Source organism: Telopea speciosissima, chromosome 1 (genome assembly GCF_018873765.1).
Source record: "Telopea speciosissima isolate NSW1024214 ecotype Mountain lineage chromosome 1, Tspe_v1, whole genome shotgun sequence".
Lineage (NCBI taxonomy): Eukaryota > Viridiplantae > Streptophyta > Magnoliopsida > Proteales > Proteaceae > Telopea > Telopea speciosissima.
The window spans coordinates 85,655,121-85,671,759 of NC_057916.1; the positions used below are offsets into that span (position 1 = coordinate 85,655,121).

A 16,639-nucleotide genomic window follows, 5' to 3' on the forward strand; every position below is an offset into this window, starting at 1 on the left:
TTCAGACAGAGTTTGTGGTCGGTGTTGCTGCAAAGAATGCAAGAGCACCAACGAGTGGGGCATTAATATAAGTGGCTGGTTCAGACTGCTGGTAGTTGTTCCTGTCATCGGAGAAACTGTCTTTATAATCAGGACCACCTAATACTGCCCCAACGAGAATGTTTGGATTGGGCGAGTTCGAGTAGAGATACTGGAACCCATCGTTGCAGGAGATATGTTGAGGGTGTGCGTGAACAGACGGCACGGAGGAACCCCTGTGATGAACATGCTGCGGATACCTCTCACCGAACCCCACCATGTATGACATCTTTGCTGGGTTCTGTCCCAAAATGTAGTCCACCTGCTTCTTGGCAAGCGAGATGAGGTTTGCAGCTGTGACTGTTGAAGATCCACACGACGCAACTCCCCCATTTGAATTCAGATACTTCGCATATGTCAAGAGGAGGAAAGCTGTGGAGGTTCCGTATTGGAGATTACTTTGGCTTCCTTTGTAGAGAAGTCCCCCTATTAAAAAGCATATATGTCCAGACAGACAAGGTTTTAATATACAGAAAATTATCTCCTCCACTTCCCTGCCCGGCCCAGTTCCCCAGTGCCTCTAATAAGGAGAGAGAGAGAGAGAGAGCTGCGACCTGGTGTATATTGGGCCTGGAAACTGGATGTTCCAGGAATCAGAGAGCAGATGTAGTTGTCTGTGTGTACTTTATATGACTGAAATTCTTTCAAACTCTTGTCCAGGAAGTCCTGCGGAGAAGCTCAAAGAAGGTAAAGCTAAGCACAATGATTTTCAAATCATGAAAGGGGAAGATATGAAAACCTTGGAGAGAAGGATTTTGGTGCCGACTCGCTTGTCATCCCAACTGAATGAGTAGTCGTCATCGTCTGCACCAAGTGTGTGGCCATTGGATTCTATGTACGCCAAGTAAGAACTGTTTGGTGAGGCCCTATGGATCCATGAAGCACCCCATAGAAGCTCATCCTGTTGAATAGAATTAGGATCAGTAATTTTTCCTCCTAAACTTTCAACCAGAGAAGGAAGGAAGTGGGGGGGGGGGGGGTGGTTTCAGGGCACATGAAAGTAGTATTCTCATGGTTAAGTTTCTCACTCACATGGTATCCAGAGTAAGAGCAGTAAAACGGGCACACTACAGAACTGAGAGAGTCACTGTAAGATCCCCTGTATTTGTCTGCAAAGTCGAAGACCTGCATTAATTATTGCAGTCAGCTTGTTTACACCCAGTGATTTTGAGGGCTGAAGCATTAATCCACAGCAGGTGGCAAGGACTAAGGAGTACATATGGTTTGAGGATAATTAATTACCGTAATGGCGGTTTTAAACAACTTGGTGGAGTAGGAAGGATCCGAATCTTTGAACACAATAGAAGCAGCAGCCAATGCAGCTGCAGTCTCTCCTGCAACATCAGAGCCTGGATTTTGCGTAGAAACCTTGTATACGTTACGAGGTGTATCCATGTCTTCAGGCCTCTCCCAGCACCGGTGATCCATGTTGGGTTCTCCAACCTGCATTACCAACAGTCAAATATAATAAGCAGAGTAGTTGAGAGAGAGAGAGAGAGAGAGAGAGCACAATTTGGGGGTTGGCACACCTGAACGTATAAGGTGGCTGGGGTGGCGGTTGATGCTTTCAGAAGATAATCTGTGCTCCAGCGTAGGGCAGCTTGAGCATTGTGAATCTGATCCTTCATGGAGCTACCAAATTCGATGACACTCCATGCTAGCATTGTTGTCGTGAAGGCCATGGGCAGACCAAACTTGACATTATCTCCTGCATCGTAATATCCACCTAGCAGATCCACCTGGAATATTGCAAGTAAGCCACCATGCATCCAGAAAAATTGGAATTAGAGCCATTAAGTTCATGGAAATGAGTGATGCACATATCATTAACATCCTAAATAATAATAATAATGGTCATCCACTCTCACTGATCTATCTGTTCATGAATCATGAATAATGAGTTAAAATGAATCTTCTTAGTACATGATAAGAGGAGCCATCGGATAGCCCAGAATCGCCCCTCCATGTGAGGCGCTGATCAGAAGGTAATTTTCCTGATCGTTGGCCTTCAAAGAAGAGAATGGATTTCTCTAGAGCACTAGCATAATCATGGGAATTGAAGGCAGAGCAACACAACGGAAGTATCCAAAAAGTTAGGCAAAGGAGGCGGGAGAGAGTTGGAGAAACTTGTGTTGTGGGAACCATTATATTTCCTTTTTCACTGTTCCCTTCCCTTGAGATGGTACAACTGAGTCTTCTAGTACTTACTTCCACTTCCACGGCGAGGGTGGATAGTAGTTTCCTAGTTTTGGTAACTACTGCTGACACTAAAAGGGAGGTGGGATTGAGATTGGGGGCTTAGTGGTGGTTTTTCATTTAGTAGGGATGCAATTTATAGACAAAGAGAAGCGGAAGTTAAGGGAGAGTACTTGGTCGTTAGGATCATGTGTGGAATTAAGTGCGTTTGTGACTCTTGTGCTGTGGAGAAGGAGAGGTAGATAGAGAGAGAAGATTAGGAAAAATTTGATGTTGATCACGGGATCAACTGCGCCAAACAAGAATTTCTTGTCTGCGGGGATGGCGACGACATAAGAAACGTTATCCCTCAGAATTTATTAAAATGTCAAAAGGATTGGACAAAAGGAGGAAAGCAAGATACTTATTTCTTCTCATATCCGACTCCCGTGCCTCCAAAAAAGTTCTCTTCACGGGGACGCAAATTGAAGACTGAGACTGCTCGATCAATATTTCTCATGCATGGCCCTCAGATCGAGTGAGATAGATCTTCAAGGAACCGGCCATTACCCCACCCACCCTGTTATCTGAATTGTGAAAGTTGAAACCAAATATGATTTTTCTCACCAAACTCTGCTCTCCCAAGTCCCCATCGCCCAAGAGCCGGAGCATAGGGAGGTCTATTGCCAATTTGCCATTTGCCACCCCACGTGAATAGTATATTATTAAAGGTTTGGTCAGGTGAATTCATGTAGGCTTTGGGGAGGTAGGGAAGGAGGGACGTGTAACCCGTTTGTATATTACTTATTAGACACCATGATTTGAGGCTCGAAGCTTGAGGCAGAGGGAGCAGCTTCGGATTCCGCAATCCCTGAAGGCAGAGGACCCCAGATTGATTTTAACAAATTGATACTCTACTAGTAAAGTAATTCAGAAAATTTAATTGGTGACTAAATGCCCATGGGGCCATCAGCCATGGGTCTATGACTTGCAAGTTTTCAATCAAAAATGATGAGAAGTCAAAAAGGTCCAAAATTGAAGTAACCAAATAGGGGGCTTGGATTGGGGGACTGGGCTCACTGGTGTCGGATACTTGGAGGCGGATTTTGGCGTTTTTGTGGAAAAATTTCGTCACGATCTATCGCCGTCCTCACGGGTTCATGCCGGCCTCAACGGCTCAATCACCTCTGCTACTGTTACCTCAGTCGTCAGTCGTCACAGTGAGAACAGAGAAAGTTAGTTAGTATCAGCCAGGGCCCAGGGTGATCTCGACGGCTCAATATCACTTGTGCTATTGTGCATCCGGATAAGGAATCCATAGAGGGCCATCTATTGTGATACATTATATTTTAGATGAGATTAAAATTTTATGGACAGACAAACCTCAAAGTCTCTTGTAGTTTCAGCTCAAATGAAGTGACCTCAAGGTCTCCTGCAGTTTAGGCTTAAATGAAGTTTGATCATGTAACAAAACAAAGTATTAAAATATTAGAAGTAAGAGAGTGCATGAGAGAGTATAAGGATCCGGCTCCTGTCCTTCAGTGGTGGGAGCTGGAGCGTCCAGCCACAGGCCCATGCTCCAGCTCCCACCACTGCAGGACAGGAACCAAATCTAGGGTATAACCACTACATGGAAGTGGTAGTGATCAAATTTGACACATGGTCAATCCAAATCATTCTCAAGAAAAGTGTATGGAATACTATCTAAATGGAATGGATTTCCCACTTACCGCCAATGTGGGGTCTAACAGGTTGAACTTGGAATGGTGAGCCTTCCGGTCCTTAAGAGGATTTGATGGGTTTTTAATCCTTAGGGCCGGCTTAGTGTGTTCCATTTAAGTCAACTCATCTGAGAACTAAGAACTAAGAAGGCCCCACTTTGGTGCAGCATCATTTAGCCTTGAACTCTTTAACAGTCTTCGAGAGCAATAGCAACTATAATAATTAACAACATACTAATTACTTGACTGTTGAAACTCATCGCACATACCAGAGGTTGATGTGGCCTAACGCATCCACAAATTTTGAGTGTCAAGTTGCCATCTGGCATATGTAATAGCCATTGTAAAAATCTTCCCTCCTATTGTTGTTGGGATTCTATTTGGGCTGAAACTTGACATGTGTGCAAAAAGCCTTGAGGTCTACCTATCCTCAAAATTTTAGTTCAATTCAATCTACTACGTGGTAAAAGTTGGCACCTGATCATATGGTTATGTGGACTGTTAAACCAGAAATCCTTCTCCCGTGCGAAAAATTATATATGGTGTATACTTTTCAGTGTAAAAAAAATCATTTGCAGGGAACAAATGTAAAGAACGGATCCTATGGTTCCACAGAACTGCATTCCTAATTGACCACCTAAACAATTAGGTCACTCAGTACCAACCAAAATCAAAGTTTGGTCACTACTCTGAAATCTGAATGGGGGGAGGAGGGGGGGGGGGGGCGGGGGTGCAATACTTATCATATCTGTGTTTTTCTTCTTCACCCTGGAAGCACTTGTTACTGTTAGTCTGTAAAGAGCATCAGCTGATGAGCAGAAAAAATTAAGCTATCTATTCATTCATATAATAGGGATCTTAAGAAAATCTTGTTTGAATCTACGGAAGCGTATATAAATATGGAATACCTTAATATATCTTATACATTGAAGACTGTTCTAATCTTTTATATATAATCCAGAAGAGAGGAAGAAGATATACATCCGCATACAACTTTGTGGAGGATAAAGACGTTCCCTCCAGTAACCAAGGCAATGTAAAGAGAGGGGGAAGAAGATGGAGATATAAAATTCAACAACCACATCTGTACCATTGGTTCCTTGCGCTTAGAATGTGAGACCTGTCACCTGGGTCATCAAGAAACAAAATTTCAATTTCTTTATACAAGACCTGAAGCTTCAATTTCTTAATGAATGCCCAAAGAAACCCATCTATTCATACTTGTAATCTAAAATTCATTAATGTTCGGGTGTAAAAGAAGCTTAAGAGGATCCAGGTAGCAAGTTGGGATAGGATTGAGTTGACTGAAAACTAATGTAAGTGGCAATATCATCTTGTTCTCCTAGGACAGTTAGATTTATGACAAACTAGAGTAAACATAGAGAGAAGGACTTGGCAATGTTACAAATACATGAAGGAAATGTCGTGTTTACCGATTAAAAAGGATCAACGAGTAGGACCATTGTGAATAAATATGATTTTATTCCATAACCCTAGCCTCTTTGTTTTCTTTCGAATTCCACAGTAGAAAAGGATATCTTTTCACGCCTGTAATTTAGGACAAACACTGGAACTGGGATTTGCCACAGAACCTGCAGACATCTATCAGCAGTCAGAAAATGTAAGACTTTCTCATACCATTATTTACTGCAACTTCTATGTCTTACACAAGTTTGCATAGCAAGGCTGTTTGGACACTGGATCCTCATCGAAAGGAGGTGGCACTTGTCCATACACCATCTCACAACTCATATCTTCAAAATCTGCAAAAAGAAATTAACAGCATTGTAAATCTCATAATGATTTAACAGTGAAACAAAATTGGCAGCAAAAAAGGGATGAGAATCAACTAAAAGTATCACTTTGGAACAACAAACTTCAGATATTAAAAGTTTGGAGATTCAACATAGGTTGTAGTAATCAAGGTTCTAAAACTTGGGTTTTGACTAGGTTTCGACTAGCCAGAAAACGAGTTCGTCTCGGTTTCGACCACATCTCGGTCGAAACTTGAGATTTTTTCCAAGCTAACTCGAACCTTGGTTTCAAGGCCCAGAAGTTGTTTTTTTGCCCTGATTCTTGTTGTGCTACCTATTTTTTACATTTTAAACTCAATCCATGCATTAGTTTCACATAGATAACACTAAAAATATTACTTGTGGTTTTGATCCAAGTTTGATACTGTATATTGTTCTTGGACATGGTATCAAATAAGGTTTGATCGAAACATAATTCCTTCAATATAAATGAGATTTAAGCAATCTTGGATTTGTTAGAAAGCTTTGTTTAATTTGATTGCTTTCCAATAAGTCCAAGATTGCTTAAATTTGATTTATCTTGAAGGAAATATGTACCGGTCAAACTTAATTTGGTGTGTGCAATGCTGCCAAAATCGCTCTGAATGAAAATATTTTTTTGGACATCAAAACAAATGAATATTTTATCGTATTTTTGGTTTTTAGCAATGTTTTACCATATTAAGATTTATAGAATTTTTAGATTTGAGAAAAACCCCAGCATTAGAAAGTTGAAAATTGCACCCATCGTCGAAAATCCAATTTTTGTTCTTGAACTGGGGGGTTGATTTTTTTTTTCTTTTGGAATTTATTTTTTAATTATTTTTATTGGATTCAAATAAGAGGTATTTGCTTATTTATGAATAATATCTTAAGTAAATGTATTTACTTAAATGATATTACGAATAACTAAGTGTCTGTCATGGTTTCTGGCCTTGTTTCTGGCATAAATACCTATTTGTCTTAGTTTCGAGCCAAGTTTTCCTTGGTTTCGATGGGCATATGTGTTGAAACCACCGAAATATGGTCGAAACCATCGAAACCCGATCGAATCTAGGGATTTTATAAAATCCCCCTTCAACTCGTCTCGGAAACTTGGGAAACCGAGTTAACTCGGTGGTTTCGACAGGTTTCGGTCGAGTTTTTATTCCATGGTAGTAATAAGGTAAAAATCATTATACGATGCATCAAAATGTGCATCAAAGAGTGACAAGCCTAGAGAGAATCCAGATCAATAGGAGCCGCCACTTGAACTTACAAAATTATAAAACCAAGTAGCTGGGTCACAGGAAAATGTTAAAAATCAAAATTTATAGGCATTTGTGGACTAGATAAGATAAAAATTCAAAAATCAGTTATAAGCAAAAAGTAATCAAGTAATACGAATCTAGTAACGTTATATGAATATAATAATAAAGGATTTAAACAAAAAGTAACTAGCAAAAAAGGAAAATCTTTGCACTAAATCCAGGATAATACATTAAAGGTTCTTTAAAATTTTAAAGAACGTGTAACAAAAACCAGTTCAGGAAGATAAAGCTGCATACTTGGGTTCATTGTTAAGGGAAGTCCAAATTCATTGGTGAAAAAATCTTGAGTAGGGATCTTGCACATATTCACGCACATTCCAACGCAACCACTATTCTCCAAGTACCTTAGTGGATAGAAATGATAAAATCCGCATCAGTGTTCTCATACAAGGGACACATATCCATGCTGATTGCTTAGATCTATATCAGATCCATGAAGTACTTAGTAAAAGTAACCGTTGATTCTACAAGTGCAGAATTCTGAAGTTTGGAATTTACTGAAGATTGTTTGAAATCCAAACTTTCACAAGCATCATCACCACAGCTTGCCATTTCAAAAGTTATGCCAGAGAAGAACCAAATTTCCTACCTGCACTTCTTTATATGGACTCCACTTCTTTGCTTCACTCCATTTACCTCCACTTCCACAACCTAGGAGATGTTCATTGCTAAGTATAACAGATATAAGCATTTTAAAACTGAAAACAAAAGCAGATCCAACAACGGAAATTCAATGTTTTAGCTACTTTGCAAGGTATGGAAAGGAAAAAGGCACTGATGAGTAACTTTTGCACGTTCTTTAAGCAAAGTTTTGGTGACCATTAAATACAATGCAGCAACTAGGAGGACAAGGAAGTGGAAAAGCACAGTAGAATTGGTTGCTTTTGACAAAATCAACATGGAGCTTAAACCAGTCCATAACACATGGTTGCTTGGGGTAAAAACATCCAGCGAACCCTAACGCATCCAACAAAAATGACATTTTTGGTGGCAAGTATATGAAATTAAGCTTAGTTTGAGTTGAACAGAGTTGTTGGAAGGTAATTTTAGAATCCAGTCACCTGAATCAATTTTAGAGACTTGACGCCTATGAATTCAAGTGAGGTTGGAGCTATAATTATTGAAACCAAACGTGAAATTTTGGAAAGCTTACCTCAGAAGGTCCAACTAACCAGTGGAAGAAAGGAACCGTCAATGCAGCATTGAACTCTGCGGCCCATTTTGTAGGTGGAAATAATTTTCGGAACTGCAACAAATTGTCAATATTTATTCATTAATGATGGAATCCATGATCAATAACACCACAGAAGTACATTGTATTAAGCAGAACTATATCCCCCAAATACTAGGAAAGAATGAAAAGAAAAGAAGACACAAAACGGCAGAGGACCTGAGCAGGGGCACCGGGAGGTAGCATAGAAAGAAGGACCTCTCGTACTACTTGCTGTTGTTGCAAACGGGACCTCCCTTGCATTACCCTTCTCGATACATCCACGAAGCTGTCGTAGTCGTAATTCCAAGCAGAAGACGCAGTGGTGGTGGTGGGGGAAGCAGCGTGTTTCTTCATCTTGCGGGCGAACAGAGCCATGAACACCTTCTCCAAGAACCCATCTCTGTATTGTGTTTTCTGCCCCAGTGGAGCCGGCTCTCCTGACGGTTCGGCAATTGCGCATCGGAGCACAAAGTTGCCGCTGCTCCGCCGCCTCCATCTCCCACTCGTATGACGCCTATGTGGATGACCAGTAAGCATTGTGGGACTGGGAGTGAGAGGAGGATGAGGACATCCTACCCCTACCCCTTGCAAGTTGAGGAGAACCACCATGAAATGAATCAATCTCTCTCTTTCTCTCTCTCTCACACAACTCTACTTTGGCTCCCAAGTCCCAACTCCCTCGCACTACGAAGAATAAATTACAGAGAGCATCTCAATTTCTCACACTCTTAGAGGACAATACACTGAACATAACACTTGGTTAGAGTTGTTTCCGCCTCTTCTCCACTCCCTCCAGAGTCCGGATCAGATGAATTTTTGTTTTTATTTTATTTGTTTTGTAAGTAAAAAAATTATCTGGGTTTCTGAAATCTGAAGTGCCAAATATTCTCGAACTTTTTTTTTTTTTTTTTTTTCTGGTTTGGATTTTATGCGAGCGAATTACGACCCCAAAAATGGAAATAGTTACGAGGACAAATTAGAAGCCACGCGCCTCGACCGTAATGGATGGCATTGGAGACACCAGTGATTTAGGATAACTAGAGCCACACAAATATTTACAATTGGAAAAGGATAAATGATAAATTCCAGACGAAGTTGGGCATCTTTTTCCTTTTTTCTTAGGAAGTGATTAATGAATAATAATGATTATTGGAGATGAAGTAGAACTTACAACGGCAACGCCATGCCAGGCCAATATGGTCCACATCCATGATCCATCAATTCAGTTCTTCATCTGCAAAAAAAAAAAAAAAAAAAAAAAAAAGGGAAGAGATGAACAGTGTTTCTACATTCGTTTTTACATTGGTTTTACTCATTGATTGAGTCGTGGTCATGGACTCAAGGTGAGGGGTCGGAAATTCGAAATTCTCGAAGCCTCTGAATTCTCAAAGGTCAAAGTTGCAGAAGATCCTGGAGACGCTTCTCCACGTCGTCTAACCGAACTCCCCAATCCCTGTTTATGCTCAACGGACGAACGCTGCTGTAGTCCATCGCATCCTCTTCTGCAACTCCTCCACGCCCATTTCTCCGCCGCTTCCTGCTGCCTTTGCCCCTCCCAGCCGCCGCCGTCTTCTGTAATGCCAACAGGACATCCGATCCGCTTAAAGCTGTCTCCGCTCTTCCCCCTTCTCCATCTCCCCCTGCGCTTCTTCTCTCGTTCGTTCTTCCTGATTCACTTGAAACCCTCGAGTTACTGGGCTGTGGAACCTCCGGTTTGAGGGCGGAGAGCACGGCCTGCCCTACGCCTCCTATCTCTTCACCAGCATTCTCTTGGACCGCCGTACGGTTGCGCCTCCGCTGTTGCCTGGCCGACGCAACGATTGCGCCACCACACCACTTGAGCTGCTGGGTCAGGTCCGTCACTGACAGGAGAGTGGCGGTACTTGATCTCCTCAAGGTGTTGCAGCGGTAAGGCCTTGGTCTCACTGAGATTGATAAAGACGCAATTTTGGTTGCCACTTCCATTCTGGATTTCTGATTCAGTCGCCAACCAAAATTAATTTACTTCGCCCTAACGGTCTCTCTCTCTTTTCAGTCACAACTCTCAAGTCTTACCTCACCTTCCAAGTCTCCAAGTAAGGGTGGCAATTCTTACCCGCGCTTCCCCGGGCCTGGTAGGTCCGCCCTACCTAGGGCCTGGTTTAAACTCACACATTTTAGCTTAGGCCTGGTCCGTGTTTGGGCTTAAATATTGTGACAGGCCTGGCCTGCCCCAAGCCCAGTACAGTCAGGCTTTGGCTTGAATTTTATTTTTTTTTGGTTGAGGCTTGGACTTGAATATGTGAGCCCACCCAGGGCCTGCCCAGCACATTTGATATATGAATAATTAATGGGAAAAAGATCTCTATCATTAGTAGAGTCAGGTTTGAGCTTGAATATGTGAACCCAACCTTGGGCTTTCCCAGCACATTTGATATATGAATCATTAATGGGAAAAGATCTCTGTCCGGGAGTGTGGCCTACGCCAGCACTCCCATGAGTCTATCTCTCTCCTCCCCATGTGAAAAGACACCTCTGCACCCTTGTTTTAAGGAGGAGAGAGATGGACACATGGGAATGCTAGCGTAGGCCACACTATTGGACAGAAAATTGCTTCCCTTAATTAATATAGGGAAAAAGAAGACTATGTGTAGCCTGCGCCAAGACATAAGAAGGGTGAAATGATCACCCCACCCCCTTGATGCCTTTGAGCGCACTCTCAATGGCCCACGTGCTGGTGCAAAGGCCACAACCTGGCAGTGATGCCCCTCCCATGAATATATATTAGGGAGAAAAAAATGCTACATGGACACGTGCGGTGTGCTGCCCCTGTGCCAGACACAAGGGCAGGCGGGCGAAATGATCGTCGCCACCCATGGAAAAGCGGAATTTTCTTGGGGGCACAGTGGTCATTTCACCCACCCTTGTGTCTGGGCGCAAGGGCAACATACCGCACACCCAGGTAGCGTTCTCTCTTCCTATATATTATATGGGATAATGTTCTCTGTTCGAGAGTGTAATGTATGCTAGTGTTTCCCTATGCCTATCGCTCACTCCTCCTTCCTATGAAATTATATATTTGCCCCATGTTGTGGGAGGAGAGAGATAGTAATCCCAATTAGAGAACTCAATCCCATATTTTATACAGGGGAAATATTAATATCACGCTTTTTGTAGAAGAGATATTTCTTTTTTTTGTTAAAAATAGAAGAGATATTTCATGTTCAACACATTATGCAATTTAGAAACATCTCTCATTTAAATATGGGTGCTTCTTGCATAAAAAAAATATACATACATCCAATTATCACCAATATGCTGAAGTGAAAAGTCGTAACTTTCTTTTTATTGCCCATTCTCTTATTATTTCTAAAACTTATTTAATGTAAAAGTATGAAAAAATGTTTTCAAAATGATTTAAAATGACCCATCATTATATCGTTTAAAAATTACATACTTTTCGAACAGGCATGTGAAATGATAGAATTTACCTTCTTTGGATTATATATATATATATATATATGTTAGTTGACATTTTTTCCACCAACTTTGATCACGATAAGATTTCCCCTTTAAACATTGAGAAAACTTTCCCAAACAACTATCCCACTTGACTCAACTCCCTGAATATAGAGCTATGGGCAAAGCTGGGTTTCTTGGCATGCCTCAAAACATTGGATCAAATTCTTTTGTTTCAGCATGGGAAGAGCATTCTCATCTCCACTGTTGATTTGTGATTACAGTGTTGGACGGAACTGTCCCTTCTCAACAATTGAATTGCTAAAGGTGCAACTAATATGGGCCTTCCCTTATTGTAATCAAGTCTTGGGGATCAAATCCTGCCGACACCTAAGAGGTGGATTGGGGTAGTTAAAAATAAGGCAAAAGGTTTCGTGAACGGTCATGTATGGTGCACGACTGTGCCTGCAACCATTTGATGGGTATGAGGAACCATATACTGTTCACAATCATGCCCATCCAATGGTTGAAAGCACTACCGTGCACATGCACGGCTGTGTATGAAAACTCTCCCCTAATAAATACATATGCTTTCCTATTTGGTGTGTAACTTCGAAAGAATCATTGTTTAGGTTGGGGATTTATCCTTCTATCCCAAAAAAGACTGTCCAGTTTGAAAAAACAAAACCCACAACTTGTACTGTACACAACTATGCGCAAGCTAAACACCATGTATATTTCTCTGTTTTTTAGTTGTTTCTGTTGTTTTCATAAATAAAAAAAAACCCACAACTTGAGAAGGTTGTCATTAATGCATATCAAATGTGTGGATAATTAAATAAATGCATTATTAAAAAATCCACCAAAACTTTATATCTTGATTTTTAAAATGGGAAAATATTTTGGGACAATGAAAATATCTTTATGGGAAGTAGGGAGTAAAACACATGGATGGGCATTCTGTGTCATGTGACAAGATCTTCTTTTGTCAATGGAGATTTTCCCGTTTGGTATATTAGGGCTTCAGACCAGTGTTCGCTTAGGATTGAAACATTTGGGCTCCAGTGAACTGAGTTTACCAGACCCGAAGCTCAGAGAATACCCAGACAAACCTGGGCAAAAGCCAAAGCACACTCAAAGAGGAATTATGAGATGCATGCACTAATGAACAATTAGGCCTTTACTCATTGGGCGCATATGTAAAGTATTCCTTCCCGATGTTAGAGTTGCTATAAATTAACAATATCTCCCAACCATTCTATAACAAAATTTTCTCCAAACAAACTGAAACGCCTTAACCAGCTCAGTACAAGTATATGAGGTCTAAATGGATTTTGACTCCAATACCAGAATGTTCCACTTGCAGCCAGGACCTTGATCTGTGTTAATCAAGCCTCAGACACATGGGATTTTACCGATGACCCACCTACATATGGGAGATGCATGTTCAACAGTTCAACCAATGTGCTTGCATACGTAAACATTTTCTAGGATTTTTATGCCTCATGGTTGTAATTTGTATACGCCCCGTCATATATAGAAGCAAACAGTAACAATGTTTCAAAGCGCCTTCCTTAATGTAGACGGTGAAGGGAGATAGATCATTTTCTCTCTCTGCGACTTTCAAGAACGTTATGTTCTGCGTACTGATAGTCTGATACTATCTCAAACTTTTACAAGTACTGTTTCAGTGAGATATAGTGGAAACAAATAACTACTCAGAGACAACAATGACAAATGCTTAATCATCCAAATTGCGGCATAAATATTAGCCCATTCAGACTAAATGAAATTTGTATGCAGAAAATCTTCATTTCAGTTATAATCACCGAGTAAAGTCACATGCAAATTAGCTGAGTTGAGATTATTGCCCCAAAAATTTAAAAAAAAAACAACACAAGCAGTTGGCATACTGAGAACAAACATTTCAAGGAGCTGACAAACCAAACCTCAGTGACACTACTCAGTGGCTTCCACATGCTGAGGAGCCTCAGCTTCTTTCAACTTCTCCAGAGCTGAGACACGTCCATCCAAAGACTCATAGAGGCCTCTCATCTGGATAAAGCAAGTTCAGTTGTTAGCAGCGTAGAACAATTCCACACAAATTATTCAGGTTGCTGCGAGAACGTGAACTCATGCACATATCAATATTTATCCCAAAGAAGATGAAAGTGCTCCTTCACATAATGATCTCAGGAAACCTTGTTTTTGATAAACAGGCCAAACCCCCAACCAAAAACAATAAACGTACCCCATTTAACTAATAATAAAATCATCACAGGGAGATAATTCCTGTGTTTTCAATAAAGAATTTGTTTTGTTTATCAAAAACAGGGTGTGTACAAATCATCCCCATTCCTTTTCTTTCTATCCCACCATTCTCACAATTTAACAGAGCACAGGGACTTCAACTTCAACCTTTTAGAAGAACAAATTTACTTGACAACATCACATGATGTGCCTTGAATGTTGGGAAATTGAACACATTTGGAATTGAAGCAACCACACTTAAAAGAAGGAGCCAATATCTAAAGCATTAAAAAAAGCTTTGCAAAGGTGAACAATAAGAAATGCTGATATTTATTGGACTTCATGGTTTCTGATATCATCTTCCAAATTTTCTGTCCCTATAAAATCCTAGTTCACCATTCCATTCTGTTATAGCCTACAGGCTCACACTTTTATGTAGATTTGTGTTTCTAAATTTTGGTAATCTTTGAGCTCCAAAGACACAAAAACTAGACGTGTCAATAATGTAAAAAATATTTATCAGGTACCAGAGAGGTTATTTGCCGTGAAATATAATGTATTTTGAGATCAAGCAGACTCATGAAACCTGAACTTGGGAACACACTAAGAGTTGTCCATGTAAACAATACCTGGTGACTGATGCTTGGATATGGGAGAGTAGTCTCAAATTTAATACACAGAGTAATGGCGTAATGCACTTAATAAAGATCTCATACAATAAATTGGGACTTGCAATTTTGTTCTTAGTGATATCTCATACAGATCAAGCATGCACAAGAGGTGAGACCAAGGTTTAAAGAAGTGTTGAGGGAAATGTAAGAGCCAATGGACCAAGAAACATGCATATAAATCAAATGTGCTATGTCAATGTATTAAATAACTAAAAAACAAACGTAGGGAAGTATTTAAAAGTATTCTGTAAGGCAGTAATAAGAGGCATAAATAGATATGTATCGTCTATCAGATCTGTTGAGGAATTTTTAATTGGTTTTTGGTGATGACTGTGTCTCTCAAGGGAAAAAGATTCAACCTCACTTGTTTGGTTTGAAAGTTTGCAGGATGGTGTGTATAAAAACTGGTTCTATGGTTGGTCATGTATCTTGGCCTTCCTTCATACGGCTGCAAGTGACAAATCTCAAATGAAATCTAGAACCATGTGTAAGTCCAGCCCAGTTGGAGATAATCATACACACAGTGGGTCATGAGCTTTAATGGTTTATCAAGGACTTCACCAGATGACATCTCTAAACTAAGCATTTTATGTTCTGTTATTTATATATCTTGTAAAGTCCAAAGTACTCATTGTAAGATGATTCTCACACTGGACATCAAACCCAAATGACCTAAACTAGACCCTATTGGCATACCCCAACTTAGGTTTCATTTGGTTCCGTGTCGCGGGAAAGACTAAATGGTACAGGTTTCAAAAAACCCCTTTTAGCACAGCCTTAAGGGGCTGCCGGACAATGCAACTGGCCAATGGGTAAGCAACAGGAAGGTGCAGCCTGAGACCCTCAGGACCTGCCGGTTGATGCAACCGGCCAACTGGCCACAACTCAACTGGCCGATGGATCCCGAGGATGGCTTGCACAGATGGACTGTACAAGCGGTCAGTGGACATCCACCAGTCAATCACCAACTGATGTAACCGGTTGACCAACGACCGAACGATTGCCAGCAACGGTCTTTAACGGCTAAAATTTTAAATATATATTCTCCGTGTGCAAGTGGTTGATCGCTTGGGCAGTTACTTTCCCGTTAGACCTGTTTTGGACAGATTTTTTTTAACCCAATTGAGCACCATTTAAAGGCCATAAAGGGGCCACTTGCTATGACATTCAGTGCCATCAATTGAACATCTTAAAGCATCTTTAGTGCCTATTTAGCGAGAATCATCAGTGTGCTTTTTCTTTGTATACTTGCCTATCTAGAGGTTATTAGCTTTGTGAATTCAAGAGTTGTATCTGGGATTTTGAGCTTTCGGGTTTTCTTCTTCACATCAGTGAAAGTGTTGGTGGGTTGCAAGTGGTGAACGTAGTAAAACCACTAGGTTGGAGTGCTGTCCGAGAAACACTTGGGTTAGTTTTGATCCTGAGAAAAGCATTGTAAGTGAGATTGAGTTTAGTAGAAAGCCAAGTGTGGTATCACTTGGGAGTGGACGTAGACAAGTTGCTGAACCACTACAAAATCCTTGTGCCTCATTATCTCTCTTTCTCTTCTTGCATATTTTATTTGAACACTCATATTTGCATCTCTCCTTTTGGATCATATTGTTAAATTGGGTAGTCTCTTATTAGTTTTATTATTAAAATATGACTATGGAACAATGTTGAGCCTGCTATTGCATCCAATGTGATGTTTCACACCCTTGCCAAGGACGTCTGGAATGATTTGCCTGAAAGTTTTTCTCAAGAAAAGAATATCTCCCGCATGTATCATCTCTATGAGAAGTTTTTCACTTTCCAACAGGGAGATAAATCTTTGAATGAATACTTTGCTAGTTATAAGAGCATGGTTGAAGAACTCCAGATACATCAGCCACTCACTACCAATTTGGATTAGTTAAAACAACAATGGGCTAAGTTTCATGTTGCTAAATTTCTGGCTGGATTACACCCTAATTATCAGTTTGTGAAAAGTCAACTACTCACAGGGGAGAAA

At 40.6% G+C, this 16,639-nt stretch overlaps 4 protein-coding genes across 4 annotated transcripts in view; all 4 read right to left on the reverse strand.

The window, feature by feature from the left end:
• Window positions 1-16,639, reverse strand: part of LOC122672597 (endoglucanase 1-like) — an 18,861-nt gene continuing 2,222 nt past the window's right edge. Inside the window, exons 2-8 of the mRNA XM_043870060.1 lie at window positions 2,002-2,231; window positions 1,608-1,817; window positions 1,321-1,521; window positions 1,111-1,203; window positions 818-979; window positions 633-744; window positions 1-504 (exon numbers count right to left, since the gene is read on the reverse strand). Of these exons, the coding sequence (XP_043725995.1) occupies window positions 2-504; window positions 633-744; window positions 818-979; window positions 1,111-1,203; window positions 1,321-1,521; window positions 1,608-1,817; window positions 2,002-2,223 (1,503 nt within the window). The 5' untranslated portion in view covers window positions 2,224-2,231 and the 3' untranslated portion in view covers window position 1. The remainder of the gene's footprint in view (window positions 505-632; window positions 745-817; window positions 980-1,110; window positions 1,204-1,320; window positions 1,522-1,607; window positions 1,818-2,001; window positions 2,232-16,639) is intronic.
• Window positions 5,472-9,073, reverse strand: LOC122672627 (beta-carotene isomerase D27, chloroplastic). The gene is made up of 6 exons (XM_043870090.1): window positions 8,468-9,073; window positions 8,231-8,323; window positions 7,667-7,728; window positions 7,315-7,421; window positions 5,642-5,737; window positions 5,472-5,566 (listed from the first exon to the last, which is right to left on the reverse strand). The coding sequence occupies exons 1-6, from the start codon at window positions 8,897-8,899 to the stop codon at window positions 5,517-5,519; spliced, it is 840 nt and encodes a 279-aa protein (XP_043726025.1). The 5' UTR covers window positions 8,900-9,073; the 3' UTR covers window positions 5,472-5,516.
• LOC122672646 lies at window positions 9,640-10,287 on the reverse strand. The gene has a single exon (XM_043870111.1). The coding sequence runs from the start codon at window positions 10,253-10,255 to the stop codon at window positions 9,683-9,685; it is 573 nt and encodes a 190-aa protein (XP_043726046.1). The 5' UTR covers window positions 10,256-10,287; the 3' UTR covers window positions 9,640-9,682.
• LOC122672655 overlaps window positions 13,451-16,639 on the reverse strand; it is a 22,020-nt gene continuing 18,831 nt past the window's right edge. The window contains exon 2 of the mRNA XM_043870121.1: window positions 13,451-13,783. Coding sequence (XP_043726056.1) covers window positions 13,688-13,783 — 96 coding nt within the window. The 3' untranslated portion in view covers window positions 13,451-13,687. The remainder of the gene's footprint in view (window positions 13,784-16,639) is intronic.

Excerpts from the sequence above, each read along its gene's own strand:
- LOC122672627 (XM_043870090.1), bottom strand. The coding sequence starts at position 8,899 with ATGGTGGTTCTCCTCAACTTGCAAGGGGTAGGGGTAGGATGTCCTCAT. Across the intron at positions 7,729-8,230 it reads GGTTAGTTGGACCTTCTGAG|GTTGTGGAAGTGGAGGTAAA; the intron begins GTAAGCTTTCCA and ends AACATCTCCTAG. Across the intron at positions 5,567-5,641 it reads GCCTTGCTATGCAAACTTGT|GTTCTGTGGCAAATCCCAGT; the intron begins GTAAGACATAGA and ends AGATGTCTGCAG.
- LOC122672646 (XM_043870111.1), bottom strand. The coding sequence starts at position 10,255 with ATGGAAGTGGCAACCAAAATTGCGTCTTTATCAATCTCAGTGAGACCA.